Source organism: Chrysochloris asiatica, unplaced genomic scaffold, assembly GCF_000296735.1.
Source record: "Chrysochloris asiatica unplaced genomic scaffold, ChrAsi1.0 scaffold00203, whole genome shotgun sequence".
In the NCBI taxonomy this organism is placed as follows: Eukaryota; Metazoa; Chordata; class Mammalia; order Afrosoricida; family Chrysochloridae; genus Chrysochloris; species Chrysochloris asiatica.
The window spans coordinates 2,588,753-2,608,451 of record NW_006408721.1 but is presented as its reverse complement, the minus strand read 5'-3'; the positions used below and the strand labels follow the sequence as shown (position 1 = coordinate 2,608,451).

The 19,699-nt window shown below is 46.2% G+C and overlaps 1 protein-coding gene across 1 annotated transcript in view; it reads right to left on the bottom strand.

The window, feature by feature from the left end:
* Window positions 1–19,699, bottom strand: part of NMNAT2 (nicotinamide nucleotide adenylyltransferase 2) — a 237,766-nt gene that overhangs the window by 10,468 nt on the left and 207,599 nt on the right. Inside the window, exons 6-8 of the mRNA XM_006872539.1 lie at window positions 18,335–18,415; window positions 17,202–17,246; window positions 11,522–11,598 (exon numbers count right to left, since the gene is read on the bottom strand). Coding sequence (XP_006872601.1) covers window positions 11,522–11,598; window positions 17,202–17,246; window positions 18,335–18,415 — 203 coding nt within the window. The remainder of the gene's footprint in view (window positions 1–11,521; window positions 11,599–17,201; window positions 17,247–18,334; window positions 18,416–19,699) is intronic.

Sequence of the window (19,699 nt, the reverse complement as noted above, 5' to 3'; positions counted from 1 at the left end):
TTACACCATCACTAACAGAAATTCTGTGCCTCCTAAACAATGACTCCTCCTCCCAGCACCTCTCACCTCTGGTAAAATACCATTATCTTTGAGTCAATTTCAACTCACAGTGACCCTATAGGACAGGGTACAACTGTCCTTTAGTGTTTTCAATGTTGTAATATATAAGGAAGTAAACTTGACTCATCTTTCTCCCATGAAACAGCTGCTGGGTTTGAACCATGGACCTTTCAGTTAGCAGCCAAATACTTAACCGTTGTGCCACCAGAACTCCTTCACCCCTAGTAGTTGCTAGTTTTAGGTGCCATTGAGTCGGTTCCTACTCATAGTGATTCTATATGATTTCGGAGACCATAAAACTTTAAAGAAGCAGAAAAAAAAAAACTTGATTTCTATGCATTTAAGGGCAGGGTTTTTTTCTGTGCTAATTATCGCTGTGTCCCCAGGTGAAAAGGACCTGGCTCACCAGAAGTGCTTGGTTGTATTCCGTGGAGTCCATTCTAACTCAGTGACCTTGCACAAGGTTTCCGAGGCTGTAAATCTTTACGGGAGCAAAAAGCCTCATCTTTTTCCCAAGGAACGGCTGGTAGTTTCGAACTGCTTACCTTGAGGTTCGCAGCCCGATTTGTAACCACTACTCTCCCAGATCTCCTACCAGAACTTAATAGCCATGCTTAATAGATGCAAATGAGTGAGTGTCTGCAGTCTTCTCTGAGCCTTTGTCCTGGAGGAGTTAGCTGATAAAGCCTCACTGTTTCCAGGTAGCAGAGGAAGATCATCCTATCACTAGGTTGTTGTCTTTCTTATTGTTAAGTGCTGTTGAGTCAGTTCTGACCCATAGCAACCCTGTATATATAGGGTTGCCCTGGGAAATTCAAGGAAGTGAGCCTATACAAACAGACTTTCAGCTCTGGTAGCGTAAGAGTTGGGCTGCTAATCTCACAGTCAGCAGTTCGAAACTACCAGTGGTTCCCTGAGAGAAAGGTGAGACTTTCTGCTCCCATAAAGATTTACAGCCTTGGAAACCCTATACAGGGTCATTATGAGTCGGAACCAACTCCATGGCACACAGCCACCACCACCATGGCAAGCAAGGCCGACCGCACTTTTACAGATTCCCAGGCCTTATCTGAAGGACCCCTGGGGGCATAGTGGGTTACGCATTGGGCTGCAAGTTCACATCCACCAGTTGCTCCCCAGAAGATGAAGCTTTCTGCTCCCATAAAGATTTGCAGCCTCGGAAACCCTATACAGGATGGCTATGAGTCAGAACCAACTCCATGACATGTAGCAGCAGAGCAGCAGAAGGCCTGATTTAACTGGTCAGAAGCAATTCCTGGGGAGCTTTGAAATGAAATACAGTTCAACTCTAACCCTAGAGACTTGGTGAGGCAAGTCTGGGCTGGGCTGGGCCGGGCTAAAGCTTCTCACTGAAAGGGGAGCCCTTTAATATGTTTTACATCCACCCATATTTGAAAAATTGTTGCTTTAAATCATCTAGACAGTTTGCAAAGTTGCAAACACTCTGGCTTGGGCTGAGGTTAGTAAACTTGGAATTCAAGCAGAATAAGCACATGACAAGTTCTGGAGTGTGGGGGTGAGTAGGGAAGATATATGATGACAAGAAACCAAGGCTTGCTCAGACCCTCCCTAGCCACAGAACCTACCCAGTGTGTGCCCAGACCCATCCAGGCCCTTCCGACTGAGCTCTCCTTCAAGTTGATTCTGACTCTTGGTGACCCCATGTAAGCAACGTAGAAGTGCTCCACAGTGTTTTCAAGGTTGTGACCTTTCAGAAGTAGCTCTCCAGACCTGTCTTTGGAGACAGCTTTGGAGTACATTTGAAGCACCAACCTTTCGGTAATCAAGTGCTTAACCCTTTGCACCACCCAGACACTTCTGCATTAGGGGTATGGAATCTCCTACGTCTTCATGTAGAGTCCTTTGTAGGCTTGTCTTGTGGGAGGTGATATACCTGGCCAATGAAATAGAACTATTTAGCACGGTCCTTTCTTGGTCATGACTAATGGGCTCTCACACTGCTGAACCCAGAGGGCAGGATCGGGATATACTCTTCTCCCCTGCAGCACAAACACACTGTGGTCCTCTCAGCTCAGCTCTTGGTTGTGTATGTCTCAGAGGTGAAGGCCTATGACATTCATCCTGCTTCAACTTCCTGCTCACAGGCAGGGCTTTCATCAGATCTTTTCATCTTCTAGTCAAAGGCTCCTCAGGGGATGCAGGAGCAGGGATGGGAAGAGGAAGTTGTAGGGGGTGGATTCTGCTTCCCCCTACAGGGAGGAAGGATATGAGACATGTTGAGGCAGGAAGCAACTTAGTCTTGGGAGAGAGAAGACTCATGAGTTATGTGGCAAACCTCATGGAAGGAATGTGGAACTTTTATCATCCCTCAGGAGGGTTTAGAGGTGCTGTGGGTGAGTGCTGTGATCTTAGCCAGGTACTTTCCTAGGTCCCAGGAACACAGGGGAGTAAGAAGAAAGTTTACTATCTACTGAGATGTTAGACAAGTGATTATTTTCAATGATATATAGTACTATAAAGGAGAAGCAGAAGTTGATGTCTTGTGATAGCTAAAGTCTTCTGAGTAACTGGCCAAAAAAACTCTGGGCCACATCTCATGGTTGAAGGTGCCCTTTCATTTTTATATTTAACAAATTTTTATTGAATGTTGTTGTTTAGTGCCATCGAGTTGGTTCCGACCCATAGTGACCCTGTACAGGGTTTCCGAGTATATAAATCTTTACGGGAGCAGAAAGCCTCATCTTTCTCCTGCGGAACAGGTGGTAGTTTCGATCTGTTGACCTTAAGGTTCGCAGCCTGATTTGTAACCACTACGCTACCAGATCTCCTTATTTATTGAATGCATGTGGTGGATATTCTGATGCTGGCAAATAAAACAAGCAAGGAATTCAAGGAATCCAATATAGTAGTTGCCCCCAATCAACATATCTTTAGTGCCCAAACTCACCCAAACTACATACTTATCCATTTTATATTCTGTGTATATATTGTTACATATATATATTAAAATATATTCTATATTTTTATTTAAAATATACTGTTTCCAGTGGAGTCCTGGTGTAGTGCTGTAGGATAAGCACTGGGCTGCTAACAGCAAGGTCAGTGGTTCAAATCCACCAGTCGCTCCTTGGAAATCCTGTACAGGATCGCTGAGTCTAACCGACTTGACAGCACTTAACAACAATAACAAATGTTTTCTGCAACAACTTGCTTTTAAAGATTGGGGATCAGAAGCCTATTTAGAATATGTGTACTAACAAAACTTACCTTCTAGTGGGGAGAGCTTATCGGCAAATAACTATAATATAAATAAGAAAATATCAGAGCTAAGTACTACACTGAATATAAAATAAAATGGCCTTTAAGCTGAAACCTAAATAGTAAGCAGAGACCTGGCACAGAACTGTCTGGAAGAAAAGCATTCCCAACTAGTGAGGTGGGGAAAAAGGCATAAAGGAGTCATGTTGGGGATACAGTCCAGAAGGTCAGAAAAGTAAGCAAGAGCTTGGTCATTGTATGGATGGGGTTTCATTCTAATTCTAATTCATTCTAATTACAATAAAAAACAACTAAAGTTGGAATCTACTCAATGGTACCCAATAACAACAACGGAGTGTTTTAAGAAGAGGGTTTTATATAATTAGCAATAGGATTTGGTTTACATTATCTTATCCTGTTAAGATTCTCAGTTGGCTCATTCTGAGATCAAGGTTCAGAATCCTGACCTCCTCTTACTGAGCACATTCTCTTGTTCAGGTACAGCACATTAACACATCGAGGGTGAACATGAGGCAGTCAGTAAGGATGGGAAGAAGCAGGTATTCAGGATCCATCCATCATGTGCCAGGTGCCCTACTAGAAGCTTTACTTATTATCGGTTTTAATCCTTCACCAGCTGTCTTATAAAACGTGTCTCGGTTCTCATTTCAGAGATGAGCAAACTGAGACTCCGTAAGATTTAATAACTTGCCCCAATGGCATAGCTATAAGTGTGCTTGAACCGACTGGAGTCTGACTGAGGAAGCCTGGTGGTACAGTGGTTAAAGAACTCAGCTGTTAATCAAAAGATGGGTGGCTTGAACCCATCAGCTGCTCTGCCAGAAAAGATGTAGCAGTCTGCTTCTGAAAAGACGACAGCCTGGAAAAGCCTAAGGGGCGGTTCTACTCTATCCAATAGGGAGGTTATGAACCGGAAATAGACTCCCGGGCAATGGGTATCGGTCAATGAGTGCTAACTTAGGGACTCATTCCACCTGACACTGTCTCTAGATCTATTTTTAAGATTCATGTTTCTGTGATTTGAAAATTTATAGGTTTAAAAATATTTTTGTTTGATAGTATAGTCATCTTATTTTTTCTTCTAGGCGTGGTGGTGGTAGTTATGTGCCATGGCGTCGGTTCCTACTCACAGAGACCCTGCACAGGGTTTCCGAGGCTGTGAATCTTTATGGGAGCAGAAAGCCTTATCTTTCTCCCGCGGAACAGCTGATAAATTCTCCTTTCATTACTCTATGCCTCCCCCTAGAGTACATAAGGCTGTACACTTCTGGATGGGATGAAAAGATTCTAGGAGCAGAGTAGCTTGTGAGGAGTCCCACCCGTGCAGTGAGTGAATCCTGAGCCGATGTTCTGCTCCACCCACCCCCTAGGATGGGAAGGTGGGTGGAGCCCACTGTGGTCAGACAGCTCTTTAGTATAAACAAAAGGAGGGTGCTTCAGAGGGGCTTCCCATAGGAAGTCATCCCAGCTCCCATTCCCAATTAGGGTGTGGGAAAGCAGGGGATTCCAGACCTAAGTAAAAGCCTGAAAACCAAACAGAACAGCTCCTTTCACACGAGAACCAGAATCCTCCTCTGCAGGAGCTGGGCTTCCTTCACTTAGCCTGTATATTCAGCATTGGTCTTATCAGTGCAGGGGTGGATGGTCCATCAGCCTTCCTGTCTGGAGCTGGACTGTCTGATAAAAACCATGGAAGCTTGAATAACCAAATGTTTGTCTTTTCTCCATTTGTCCTGGGGCCCTGGGATTTCTTCTGGAGTAGCTAGTGCCTCCGGCTCTTCCTCTGTTTATTTTCTTTGGTTGTTTTCCCATAGTTGGTAGATATAGGAGGCAATCCATGATAGCTTGTTTCGAAAAATGTTGAATACTGCCAATTAGAGCCAGCCTGTGGCATGTTGTGATTTGAGTCATTCAAAAAGAAAGGGGCGCTCCCCTCAACCCTCAATGGCTCATTTCTGGTGCCTAATGGTCCACTTTTAGAGATTCATTCCTTTAGGTTAAATATTGATTCTTGCTCATTTAAAATGCAAATATCTGTTCAGAGCAGCTAATACATTTAACCATTAAACTTAATGATTTTTCCTGTTTGCTCAAAAGCTAATATCTTTCCAGATGACCAAGATAAACCTATTTCAACCAGGTGGAATTATTTCCCACCACTCGATCTTATTCTACCCCATCCATATCTGGAAGTGTCTTCACCTACCTGTCTGTCAGTTTGTCCTACAGCGTTGGGCTTGTGTATTGCAATGATGCTAGAAGCTATCCCACCAGTATTTCAAATGACAGCAGTCACCCATGGTGGATGGGTTTCAGGGGAGCTTCTAGATTGAGACAGAGTAAGAAAAAAAGGCCTGGAGATCTATAAAAATTAGCCAACGAAAACCAATGGATCACAACAGAAGACTGTCAGAGCTAGTGCTGGAAGAGGAGCCCCCTAGGGTGGAAAGCACACTGAATACACAATGGACTTGAGCAGACCAGTGATGATGAAAATGGTGCAGGACTATGCAACATTTCGTTCTATTGTACAGGGGCCACCAGGAGTCAGAGGCAGCTAATAACAACAATCATACCTGGAACCCCCTTCTCTTTCTACCCACTTAATTTTCAACCCTGCCCCTTGTTCAAAGTCCAGCTCAAGTGCCACTTCCTCCCCTCTGGCCTGCCGTGAATTATATCATTATCCTCACATGTCTGTTTTATCTGGATTAGGGAAGACCCCCATTGAGATGAATTGGCCAAGTGGCAGCATCGATGGACTGAAGCGTGGCAACGGTAGTGAGGTTGGCGCAGGATCAGGCAGTGTTTCGTTCTGCTGTGCATAAGGCCGCTATGGGTCGGTACCGACTCGATGGCACCTAACAACAACATCAACAAGGGGTCTTTGTGCCCAATGGGAAATGTCATAAGGGATGACTTTGGGGAGGGAGTGGGAGGGTTCCCCTTCATTAGTGTCATTGGGTTTTGGCATGGAAGGAGTCAGTACAGGAATTCAGGGCAAAATCAAGAGCAAGACTGACTCAGTGGCAAGTTGTGACTATGCCAGAGAGGCCCTGGCAGTTCTGCTGGCCACCAGAAGCCTCAGCTTGTGCTCAGCCTATGTGGAGGGAAGTTTGCTCCACGGCCCCTTTTACCCTTTCATTACTGAAGAATGAGAGGCCCCTCCTTCTCCCCAGACCAGTTTGGACTAGTGGTTCCTCACCTGCCTTGTTTCTGAGAATTCTGGAAAAGACAAGAGAGACTGGAATGAGGAGCCAGAACCTAGGATTTTCCCAAGAAGCTTTGCTTTCCTTTCTACTCTGTTTCCTCATTCTTGGCTTTGGGGGCACTGGTCTCTGAGCAGAAGTTGGTGGTCTGTAAGAGTCACTTAGGGTACCAGGTAATAAAGAGAGATGTGTTCTGATAAAATGGATGAGGGAACGAATGAATAAATGCTGGGTCTCATATACTTGATCCCTGGTAATCTCACGGTCAAGGAGCTCTGGTAGTGTAGTGGTTAGGAGTCAGACTGCTAATCACAGGTCAGCAGTTTGAAACTACTAGCTGTTCCATGGGAGAAATATGAGGCTTTCTGCTCCCATAAAGATTTACAGCCTCGGAAACCCTATGCAGGTTTGCTATGAGTTGGAACCAACTCCACGGCACACCAGCACAATCTCATGGTCAGGAACTGAAATCCCTAAAATGGGTCCCTTCTAGGCAACCCCTAGATAGTAGAACTTTCTAGTACAATAAGCAGGACTCACCCTATGCCGAGTCTTGAAAGACCTTCTATTTCCAGACACTTGAGATGCAACCTTCTCTAAGTAAGGACAGTGGAGTAAGTCATCGAATTCTCCCTACAGCCCCTTTGTTGTTCACTCTCAGCCCTATTTCTGACTGAGAACTAGACCCTTTCTTGCCTTTGGGGAATTTTGCAGAAAAAAAGAAGGTATCTGAAGTGCCCTTAACCTCACTGAAAAAATATTGCTTGATGTGTGGGGAGGGGAGAGGAAAGAGAATAGAGAGAAGGAAAACAATGTTCCCAGCCTCCCCAACCCCTTTTCTTTATCCCTCTCTTTCTCTGTCTCCCTTTTCCGCTCCCTCTCTCAGGAGTACAATGGCTCCTGATGTGGTGCTGTAGGATAAGCATTGGACCACAAGGTCAGTTTAAACCAACAGGTCATCAGTCCAAACTCACCAGCCGCTTCTCAGAAACCCTATACAACACCAACATCGGGTCACTATGGATTGGAATCACCTTGATGGCAATGTGTTTGGTTTTATCATTTCCTCCCTCTCACACACGTTCTTAGCTAAAGCCCACACCCTCCTCCCTCTGGGACAACCTCCTAGGGACAAGGTCTCAGAGGAGAATGAGGCCTGGTGGTCATAGGTGGGTGAGACCAGTATTGGGTTCCCAGTCTTAGGTGGGAGTCCCAGGCCCCCAGGTGGGCATGAAGGCAGAGTGCCACCAACTTCAAGAGAGCACAAGGGAGCATGGCTGTGGTAACTGACAAAGAGATGAAGGCCTGTCCTGTTTTTCACAGTACACAGAGCCTCTCCATTACTGGTAATCAGTAATCACTCAGACTCAACTTCCCACCATTCCTCAGCATAGGGATTTGACTTTGGATTTTATTTAAATAAATTAAAGGTGATATTTATGGTACCCCTCTTTTTGTGGACTGAGAGTCATATTTGTTATGTAAGGAAACAGCTCCTTGGTGTCTTTACCTCTCTACCTCACAAGCAGTGAGTCTAAAAACCCTTCAGATTTGCAGGGGGTTGAGTCAGGGCACCGAGCAATTGCTTAACTAAGAGGAAGGGTGACAGGGTTCTGGAAAACCAGCTGGTATGCGTTTCAAGGGTTTCTCCCCGCAGATCTCCCAGTGCCTCTGCAGTGAAATAGACTCTGGCTTCCATGGACAGCAGAGACACAGAGTCCCTGTGGGCCTGGATTGTTGTGCTCTGTACTTGTGGATGTAGCCAGACTGAGTGCCCTGGGTGGCCAGGGTGACTGACCCTCCTAGTTTGTTCAGAACTGAGAGAATTCCCAGGACATGGGACTTCCAGATTCAAATCCTGCCGAAGCCCAGGTCAAACTGGTAGAGGTCTGTCACCTTATCTTATTGTCACACCCATCACTGGCTTCCAGGGCATTCTCCTAAGTCATCTATCTCAGACTGGTGAGTAGCAGCGTGGGAAGGAGTCCCAAGGAGCCCTCCTGGCTTTGTAGTTAGTAATTGCTTGACTGCTCACAAAAGATCAGCAGTTCAAAACCACTAGTCAACAGATCCACAGGAGAAAGGTGTGGCACATTGATTGCTTCTATAAAAATTGTTGTTGTTAAGTATTGTCGAGTTGGTTCTGACCCATAGCAACCCTGTATAGGGTTTCCAAAGAATGACTGGTGAGTTTGAACTGCCAACCTTGCGGTTCAAACTGAAATTGCAGTTGAGTGTTTATCCTACAGTGTCTTGGAAACCCTGTGGGGCAGTTCTACCCTGTCTATAGGCCACGATGACTTAAAATTGACTTTATGGCCATGGATTTGGCAATGAGTAAGAAAATGTATCCCGTTTTCCCATGGTGACTTGCAAAGGACTGAAATTTTATGCAATTCTTCTGGAAGGCAACAGTGAAGTGAGTCAGGGTCAGGACTGCTCAAGTGAGAAGGTGGGTGAATGGGCCTAGGTCTCACTCCACCTCCATGGTCACATTCCTGGTAAATCAACAGCTACTGATTTTAGCCAAGGTGTCATTCCCCTTCCATGTAATCAACTAGCTCAAAGAGGAGAGACCCAGGGCCCTTCTCTCAGGTGCTCAAGTGTTGCCACTTTGTAGGAAAATGAGAGGAACTTAGTCAGCAATTCACCTGGGGGAAACTGAGTGGAACTGGCCTAGTAGGGTGAGCTCCAAATCATATAGACTTCAGGACCCAGAAAGCCTGAGGAACCTTCAAGAGGAAGACTCCACAAAGGTAACAGACAACACCCCCACTCCCACCCAGTTTTTTGCCCGGGAAGTAACAAACTGCTCCCTGGGATTCCCTACTCCTCAAGGTACTTCAGGTTGTTGCCCCAGCTGCTGGCTTCATCCCTCTAAATCCCTCCTTAACTGCCCAACCTCTCCAGGGTATGGGGCCCAGGCAGTTGCCCAGATTTGCCGGGATTCTTGAAAGAGCTTTGCTGAGATCTTGTACAGAACTTTGCCTGCATTATTTTTTACTTTCACAGCACCTTGTGAAGCAGAGAGGGAAGCAAAAGGTAATTAAGCCACTTAATCCAGAACTGAAAGAAGGTTTAGCATTTCACCTGCAGGAAATTGTTCCGGGTAGAGATGAAAGGACTACACAGTATAATTTGCTTCCCTAAAACTCTCCCTCCCTTCTTCTTTATCCTGCAGCATGTTAGCACTAATGGCCCCCACCTTGAAGAGCTATGTGTCTATCTATGTGTCTGGAGACCAAGTGTAGTGCTGTAGGATAAACACTCGACTACAAGGTTGGTTTGAATCACAAGGTCAGCAGTTCAAACCCACTAGCCACTCCTCGGAAACCCTACACAGGGTCGCTATGGGTCAGAACCGACTTGACAGCACTTAACAACATCTATGTGTCTATTTAGGTAAAATTCATTTATTAATGTTTGTTCATGTTAACTGTGTGCTAGGGACAATGCTAGATACTTTATATGGGTAATCTCATTTAATTCTTCCAAATCCTATAAAGTATGTACTATTATTATTCTCTTTTAAAAATGGGGAAAACTGAACTCAGATTAACATTTGTCACAAGCTGTGTTGAGTATAAGGAGCGTTCGGTTTAGAGGTCACACTCTTCGTTCTTCTTCGTCAGTCTTCCTCTTGCAATTTGGCCTTTGGCTTTCAGTTCTTTCGAGCAGTTGCAACAGCTGAAGCTATAAATAAGGGCTGACCAACCCAGTAGGGACCAACCAGGGGACTGGGCGCTGACCACATTTCATGGCTGTGTGATGGGATTTACAAGAGCCCTAAATCCTGAGGCTCAAGTGAAGTCTCTGGGTTGGTGACCACGCACAAGAGAAGGTGGCACATCCCTCTCTGGATCATGGAAACTCCCTGGTGGGCCCTACCCAAACCCTCAATTGTATCCTTTCTTTGTTGTTGTCATAAAAAAGCTACAGAAGGTATGGTATGTCCACTGCTTTTGAGTTAATTTTGACTCAGTGAGCCTCTGGAACAGACTAGGCATGCCCCATAGGGTTTCTAAGGCTATCCATCTTTATGGAAGCCCACTACCACCATATTCATCAGAGCAGCACACACACACACCATACACACACACACACGTATCTTGTCACCTAATATAGATTGAATATGCTTGGCGTTGCAGTGTCATAAATGTCTCCAGCATCTCACAATATTATAGACAGTGTTCTAAATAATTTTATAGATTAAAAAACAGACAATTGAGGCCCAGAGGAGTTGAGTGATTTCCATGAGGTCACACAGCAAGGCAATTAAAAAGCACTAGATCTGGGATGGATGCTCTGGGGATACAACTTCAAGTGGCTGTGGCGTATGGAGCTAGCATTAGTTAAGGCTAACAGATGAATGAATGAATGAATGAATGAATGGAAGAGTTTGTGGAAATAAAGGCTATCTGAAGAAGCCTTTAATGTGTGTCAGTGGTAGCTCCATACATTGGCTGGTTTAAGATCATCACAGTTAGATCTGGTAACAAAGGATGATTGCACTTCTAAATGACATAAGTTTAAAGACTTGGTTCACTATCCTAAATCAATAGTCAGGAGGGTCCTACTGTCCTTTTGCCATAACTTCTCCCCTCTTGACCCTTTTTCTCTTGTTGAGTAAATTGTAGGGTGGTACTAACTACCTCTTCAAAATGAATGAAAGGAAAACAAAACACATAGAAATTTCAAAAGGGCAGAGGATTATTGTGTTTGGATTGCTTTTGTCCACACCAAGCACTGTTTGGAGTAAGGTTCTGTATGGTTCAGATGGCTTTTCTTCCAGGGGCAAGATTGAGGAGGAGTGTAAAAAAGCCACAGGAGATTAAGTTGGGGGGGGGCAGGTGAGAGTTTTCTTCCAGAGCCTGTGAATGGATTGCCCTCCAGGAGCTCCAAAGGAGGGGGAAGACAAGACAAAGGGCCGAAAACAAATGCACCCTCCCGGTCCTGCGCATCCCAGTCCACGCCATAACCTCGCTACTCACATCTGCTTCGTTCCAGAGCCCTGGGATGCAGAAGGACTCCAGCAGGTCACTGCCACACAGCAGCAAGATCCGCAGCTCTGAGAAGAGGGAACAAAGATCGCAAGGGGAGTGAGTCAGGAGAGATCTGGGAAGCATTCAACTCTGCTGTCTCTACCTGAAAGCCCTTCCATATGAACACAGAAATCCCCTAGAGCCCAGTTCTTCCATTGTGTGTGTGCACTTCAGAAACTTTTGTACACCCATCCCTCTAGCTCAGTTACAGACCTCATCCACTGCAAGAAGTTATTCATTCAGGGAGCACGGGACAGAATGGTAACCACCTCAACAGGGGATGGCCCAGCTGAGGGTCTGGTCTACGTGAGATCTGAAGGGCCCTCTCTTGCTCTGTATCAAACAGAAGTATCACTGGAGTTAAGCTTCTTTGCAATATTACAGGACTTGTCTCTCTTCCCAGGAGCTGACAGGGAGGTGGGTGCTAGGGAAGACATCAAGTACACCCATGAACTGCCTCTCTCTACAAGGTCACTGCCTTCAGCAAAGGGCTCAGCAGCCAGGCTCAGCCGGCTTCCTTTATACTTACTCTTCCTGGCACTCAGGCAAGCTTCCTGCTTGTTCAGTTGTTTTCCTTCCCACATTAAAGCCCACCTAGAATCATCCCAGTGAGGCCCAGTGTCTTTTAAAACAGACAATCAACTGACTGATTCAGTAAGACAGAGCAATGTGGAAAAGGAATCCTGGGATTTTTGGAACACTGTGAGGAGAACTCCCCACTGGGGGCATGGCCCCAGGTGGTTGGTTTCCAGGCACACCAGGCCCAGTTGTGCACTGGCTATCAAAAACAGTCCTGTCCTGAGCTTGGACTCAAGTCCCCCAGAGCCTGAGAGATGGCTGCTGTCAGCCCTGCCTGTCTTGACCCCCTAGCTTGTGCATGGCCCTGATAAGGGCTTTCAGATGGCGTGTTTGTCCCTGCTCTACAGAGAATCTCCCGATGTCTCTCAGACAGGTGGAGGGCTGCTGTACCGATGAGGATGGCTTCTCATTGACCTGGGGGCTGGGCAGCTGATCTGTCTAAGGGAGCCCATGGAGCGCTGGCATCTAACTCCTAAATGTCCCCGCTGCCTCTCCTCACCTCCGCATATCAGACTGTAGTCTAATGATCTTCCGTCTAATGATCAGGACATGCTGAATGAATGGACAAGCTGATGCCAGAGGCCTCGGTGTATTCTGGGATGGCTGAGCTCTTGTGACCCTGGAGACACTGGAGGAAATGCTTGCCTGAGTCGGTGTCCCCTTCCCTGCCCCCAAAGGACTGTTATGCATGGAGCAGTGGGAGATGAACTGGACTTTCCCAGTCTAGAGCTCCAGGGCTCTGTGGAGGCCCAGAGCTGAGGGGCCCTCTCTTGCTCTGTATCAAACAGAAGTATCACTACTAGCTGCTAGCTCTCCACATCAGTGCTTCGGATAGGGACAATTTTGCTCCCCAGAGGACATTTGGCAATGTCTAAAGCCCTGATGACCTGGTAGGATTAAGCAGTGGACTGCTATCTGTAAAGTCAGCAGCTCAACTCCACAGCCACTCCTCAGGAGAAAAGGCTGTCTGCCCGTGTAAAGATTTCCAGTCTGGTAATTTCCAGTCTATGGCACCTAACTACAACACCTTACATTGGTCACTATGAGTCGAAATCGACTGACTGGCAGTAGGTTTGTTTTGGTTTGGGGAAACATTTTTGATAGTCACAAGGGGGCCGGTGTGGGGAGAACAACTGGAAAAAGTGGGTATAGGCCAGAAATACTGCTAACCATCCTACAATGCACAGGATGAGCCAACACAACACAGAATTCTCCTGACTCCAATGTCAGTAGCGTTGCCGTTTCAAAACCCTGCTCTATGACCATGAAAACGAATCTCTTTTTTAGTCTCAAGCCATGGATGTACTTGGCCACCCAAGTATAATGAAGGAAATTTTGTTTTAAGTCAAAGCACAGGAACTTAAATTGTGGGGTCTTTCCCTGTGGGACCCCAACGAATATGCTTGTCACAGACAGGAAGCACTGGCCGTGTGTGAGATCCCAGCTGCGGCAGCAAGGGGGCAGTGGTGGTTTCTCCTGGTTTATTGTACGTGATGAGCGCGCATTTCCAGCCCTCAAGCTTGTGGTTTGGGGAGCCCCTGAGGAGCAGTCACCTGGTTAAGAACATCAAAATGGGGACATGGATGCTAACTGAGCCAGGAGAAAATGACTTGCTCTTTCTCACAAAGTATGCAAGGGGATTTCAAAATGGGAACGCCTGCCACGGGCCTCCCCGAACACAATGACCTGCAGGTAAGACAGCTTTCTCCACTGTCTCTGGGCCTGCCTCACTCCCTCTATCAGCGCTCTCACACCCACACTCCCCTCGCAGGAATCCCGGCTATGTGAAGCCCGGGTCCTGAGGCCCATTCCAGCTCCCACTGCACACAAAAAGGCCTCAACATCTTCTTGACAACTGTGTCCACCCACCTCTACTTTCTCCCAGCATATACTTTCTCCAGTCTCCTACCTGTCCGTGAACAGTACAGGTGAAGAGGGGGACAGGCAGAGCCTCAGGGAAAGCCACAGAGAATGGTCACTTCCCAACTTCCATTTTCATTCAGTCACAATGGGGCAAGATGTGCAGTGGACACAAAGGTCAGCCTGAACCACAAGGTCAGCAGGTTCAAGCCCATCAGCACTCCTCGGAAACCCTATATAGGGTGGCAATGCGTCAGAACCTAGCAACAACAACAAAGACTACAACTACCCCTCACAAGTCCCTGGGTGGTGCAAATAATTAATGCTGTCATCTACTAACCAAAAGTTTAGGGGTTCAAACCCACTCAGAGGCACCTTAGAAGAAAGTCCTGGCAATCTACATTGAAAAAAATCAGTCATTCACAATATTCTATATCCTACTTTAAGGAGCTCTGGTTATGAGTTGGGATGCTAATCTCACAGTTAGCAGTATGAAACTACCAGCAATTTCACAGGAGAAAGATGAAGCTTTCTGCTCCCATAAAGATTTACAGCCTTGGAAACCCTATACAAGGTCAATGAGTCGGAATCGACTTCACGGCACATAACCACCACCACCACCATATCCTACTTTGGTGAGTATCAAACTGGAGTTTTAAAAGCATCTGAGTAGCTATCTAAGGTACAATTGTACAGAAGAAAGAAGAGTGAAGAAAATCAAAGTTGCATAGACTCAATTAGTCTAAAGGACTTATGGACCACTCAAACCCAAGTTTCCACAACTCTGAGACCAGAAGAACTAAATGGTGCCTGGTTACCACTATCAACTGATCTAAAAAAGATCCCAATAGAAGATACTGGATAGTGTGGGAGAAAAATATGGAACAAAACTCAAAATCATAAAAACCAAGCTTACTGGCTCCAGAGACTGCTGGAACCCTAAGACTAAGGTTCTTGGACACTCTTCAGGTCTGGAACTGAACTAACCCCCATGACTCAACTTTCAGGCATAGGACAGGTTGATAAATTGACCCAGGGAAGTACACACTCATTATAACCATATAAATCAAAAGGGTAACATTTATCCAGGGATAAAGCTCAGAAGGCCAGAGGAGAAGGAAAGAAAGAAGAAAGGAAATGCTACATTGCATGGAATGCAACTAGTCTCACAAATTAAAATGTATAAGAATTGTTCAATGGAAAACCAGTTTGCTTTGTAAACTTCTTTAAAAATCACAGTAAAAAGTTTTTTAAAAACCTGTCATTGAATACCCTATGTATACATTTCTACTCTGACACACACAAGGAGTTGACTCTGTGGCAACTAATTTTTTAATTGTCATTGAACACCTTCACAGGGGTACAGGTGAATTCTGTAAGTAAAAGCTCAATGCAACGTGCAAACATTGATCTGATCAGCACTGTCCTGTCTAGAGGACGGGACTGTAGGAGATGCCCTAGTGTTTCAGTCCTGGGTTCTGGGAATATAAACAAGGCTACAGCCTGTGGCCACAAAAAAAATTTCTCTTTGGAACAAGAAGACAAGTATACACTGGAATAAAGTTTACAAGTCTACAGACTTGCTCTGAGCTTGGCTGGTTGGGGAGACGGCCGCTCCTGGCCATATGGAGAGCTGCAGGGAAGCGATGGTTCTGCCACTCAGACTCCAGCCTGATTTTCTGGGAGCTCTAGAGCTGTGCAACCAGGAGCCAAAGGCACCTGTCTCCTTTGGGACCTCTTCTGGTGGTCGTCATGGATATGTTGCTAAATCAATGATATAAGATGAGGTAAAATAATAAGGGAGTGAAGGGGGTGAGTAATCAGTACCTTTTGTTTGTAATACAGTTCATTTAATGGTAAGTCTAGACAAAGGAGTCCTGTGGCTCAGTGGTTAAGCTGCTAATCAAAAGGTCTATGGTTTGAATCCACCAGCCGCTCCAAGGAACAAAGATGTGGCAGTCTGTTTCCATAGTGACTACAGCCTAGAAAACCCTAACCCTATGGCACAGTTCTCCATCCTGTAGGGTTGTTGTGAGTTGGAATGGACAGGAGAGCAGTGGGCTGGGTTTGGCTTGGGTAGGTTTCCATAGTCTAACTTTTTGAATGACAGTGTTTAGAAACCCCTGAAGATTATACAATGGGTTCTGGTGAACTGGTGTGAGCCCCAACTCCAGCATACTGCTGAGCCTCAAGTCGGGGGAGGACACCAGAGAAGCCCCCTTGACATTTCACACCACGGCTTCCCAGGAGGCCATGACCTCCAATCCAAAGAGAGGATGGGGAGGAGGAGGAGCCCAGAGGATCTTTTCAGCAGGACGCTAAAGACTGAGCATTTCTATGGGATACCAGGCTGCCCTCATCTTGTAGAACCCAGCATTCCACTTGTCATAGACCCTCCTTGTCACCTGGTACCAGTGCCAACCCCAGCCTCCCAACTCCATTCTGGAATCCGTCTGTCCTTGGAAAGATTTCTGTTTTTGGAGTAGTTTCTAAGGGTTGCCTAGGACTTAGTATACATACAAGCATCAGCCCGCTTCCTCCCCTCCGACAGCTCTGTGTGGCTGCCCTGCACCTGCCCCAGCCCTCACCAATAGTGGAAGGGCTTGGCCTTAGCCAAACAGGCTGCAGTGAAGATCATGGAAGAGGTTTCCAGCCTCCTCTCTCCCCCTCCACTGTCAAGTCCTGAAAACCTCCGTTAGGAAAGGTGGGGCAGGGCGTCCGATTCCTGTTAGGCCTCCATGGGCAAAAGAAAGATCTCTGGTTGGCACTGGACCTTAGCTCTCACATCTTTTAGATGAGGGAGAGTAGGAGGCTCCAAAGGGAAATTTGCCAACCTATCCAGTCCTATCTCCTGGGAACTGGCTTAAAGCCAGTTGTTGTTGTTTGTTGTCAAGTACTGTCGAGTCAATTCCTACCCATAGGGACCTTGTATAGGGTTTCCAAGGAGCAGCTGGTGAGCTGGAACCACTGACCTTGAAGTTCAAATGACTTTGCAGTCTGACGCATTAGCCCACAGCGCCACACCAAGAAGCCATTTAGGAGATGTTAAAGGGGAGATACCCAAGAATGTGATCTCAGCTTGGGAAAAATTATTCTTCTGAGAGCAGACCCTGTTGCAAACACAGTTCAGGGTTTCCAACCCTTTGGTTGGCAGTTCCAAATGTGCCCGGGCTCTCCCAACCCCACTCACCAATCTCCTCGTACCGCATCACTGTGCCCAGGTTGGCGTTCTCATCTAGGGAGAAGAGAGGGTACACACACCATTAGAGAACTGGCTTCCTAGTCCTTGCAGTACCCAGTATGTGATCAGCCCAACGGCTCCTCTGTGGGGTGGAGTGGGTGGGAGTGAAGGGTGAGTTTATCTTCCCACACAGGGCATCTGTGTAGAGTGAATAGGGAGCTGATGCCTCACACTCCAAGGGCAGAACTTCACATTTATGGGACTTTCAGGATTGTAGAAGCTCACAGAGGAACCAGTGGCAAGCGCACATAATACTCAAGTTGAGTGCCTCTTTTTCTTTCTGTGTCTTATGGAGATAAGCTGCTTGGTAAGATGCTTCTCAGGGTTGCCTTGGACTTAGCTTACATACACAGGTCTGTGAGCTCCTTTCCCTTCTGACAGCCCTCAAAGCTGAGGGGAAAGCTGTGCAGTCTCCCCTTAGGAGTCACCTGGCTTAATGGACAAGCCAAACTGAGTATGTTGAGATTTTTCACAGGGGGGGTATACATCAGGATCCACAGGCAGATGTGCAAAGACAGAGGCATTGGCTGTGCTCTCATGTGACCAGTGCCCTGTAGTGGGGAGGAGGGGGTGCACGCACCAGTGTGCACACACACAAAGCCATGGCTTCGCTCCCCTCTCAGTTCCTTTTTAAGATGTCTGAAATTGGAAATAGGGCCAAAGAGTCAAAGGAATGCAGCCTAGGCCTTCAGTTCTTCTGTGGAGTTGATTTTGGGCAAAGAGCCCCAGGGACTCTGGTATTCTCAGCTGTGTGAGTCCTTGGGGAGCAGCCCAGCAGAGGGAATGAAGGAGAGAGTCTTTCTGCAGGAAAACAGATATGGGAGGCCCCACTGGAACCCAAGGTGGGGTGAACCCAGCCATGAGGAGAGGGGAGGACCCCAGACAGGGCTGATCAACCTCAGGACTCCCACCCTGGTGGGGCACTGCAGGTCTGTTGGTATTTCTGTGAACTCTGGCCTCTCTCCATTATTGCTCTATAAATGGTCACTCACAGCAGGTACTTCCGGGGTATTTGCTGAATGAATGAAGGAAGGAGGAAAAGGAAAAAGACAGGTTTGGGAAAGAAGGTGGTCCTCACTTACCCACAAAGGTGAAGCGTTCCACTGGTGGGCGGACACAGCAGATTCGACTTAGGCTCTCACCCACCTTCCCCAAGATCTTGGCTGTGGGAGAGAGCACAGAAATAGGCAAACAGGGTAGAGGGAGAAACCCATTTACAATTCATGTGTGTGCCGCCAGGCATTTTGGGCCATTGTAAGCAACAGGGTAGCCCTGGAGGGAGCAGGGACTGGGTAGTGGAAGGCAGAGGATGAACAAAAAAATTACAAGTTTTCCTTCTTCCCATTAACAGTCCAACACACAGCATTTAGAGCCATAGACTGGATTCTGTTTGGGGTCATGTTTATTACATTGTAGGAAAATTGTGAAAATAGATAAAAGTATAAAGAAGAAAACAAGAAGCACCCAGGGTCTCATGCTTAGAAATAGCCACTGCTAACATATGGGTGTATTATTTCTCCCCATTCCCATCCTTTTAAATATGTATCAGGTTGTTATAGCATAAATTGCACCATATTCTATATTCCAAAGGTAGTATGTAAGGTTGCTGTTTTTCATTTTTTACATAGCAGGAGCATTTGTCCCCGGGGTTTTTCCTAACTCCATCCTCAGTCACTCCCACTGAGCAGTAACCCAGATCCCAGGAGAGTCAGCCTTTGGCAAAGTACATGCTCGGAAAAATTTCTGCTGGCCTAAGGCATTCCTCCCCTTGCAGATGGTCTTTAGAATAATCAGGCATCCTATTTTGGCTGAGAGGTCTCTAGTTTTCAATAATCTCTCAGAGTTGCAATCCAGAAAATGTTTTCCCCATGTGCAGCTGTGTGCAAACTGTGAAATTCTGGGACTTCTTTGTAAATTACCCTGTTTATAATCAATTATATAATAACCTATGGTCTAGTCTTAAAAAGTAGTGCTCCCTATGCTGGGATCTGTCTCTTGGAATTGGCCTGGAAGAGCATATTAGAAAGAACATGAACCTTGGAGTTAGAATATGAATTCTGGCTCTTCTACTTATGAGCTATGTGACCTTGGATGAATCACTTACCTTCTCTGAATCTGTTGTCTCGTTGTGAATGGGAACATATGTCTGCATCATGGAATTGCTGCACTGAGCATCAAGTGGGCACTACACTACTAGATGTTCCATAAGGGTTGGTAGCCCCTGTTTTCTGTCACAAGGGGTGGGGAACCAACTGCCTAGTTTTGACCCCTGACCCTGATTCTTTCTGGCTATGTGACCTCGCGTAACTTGTTCATTTTCCTGGAAAAGGTAGAGGAAAATGTTCCTTTCTGTATTTTTTAATTCCTAGTCAAGCCAATTATAATGCTATTCAAACTCAGAAGAATATGTTTAATACATCACTGTATCTCTCTTTATCCCATCTCCC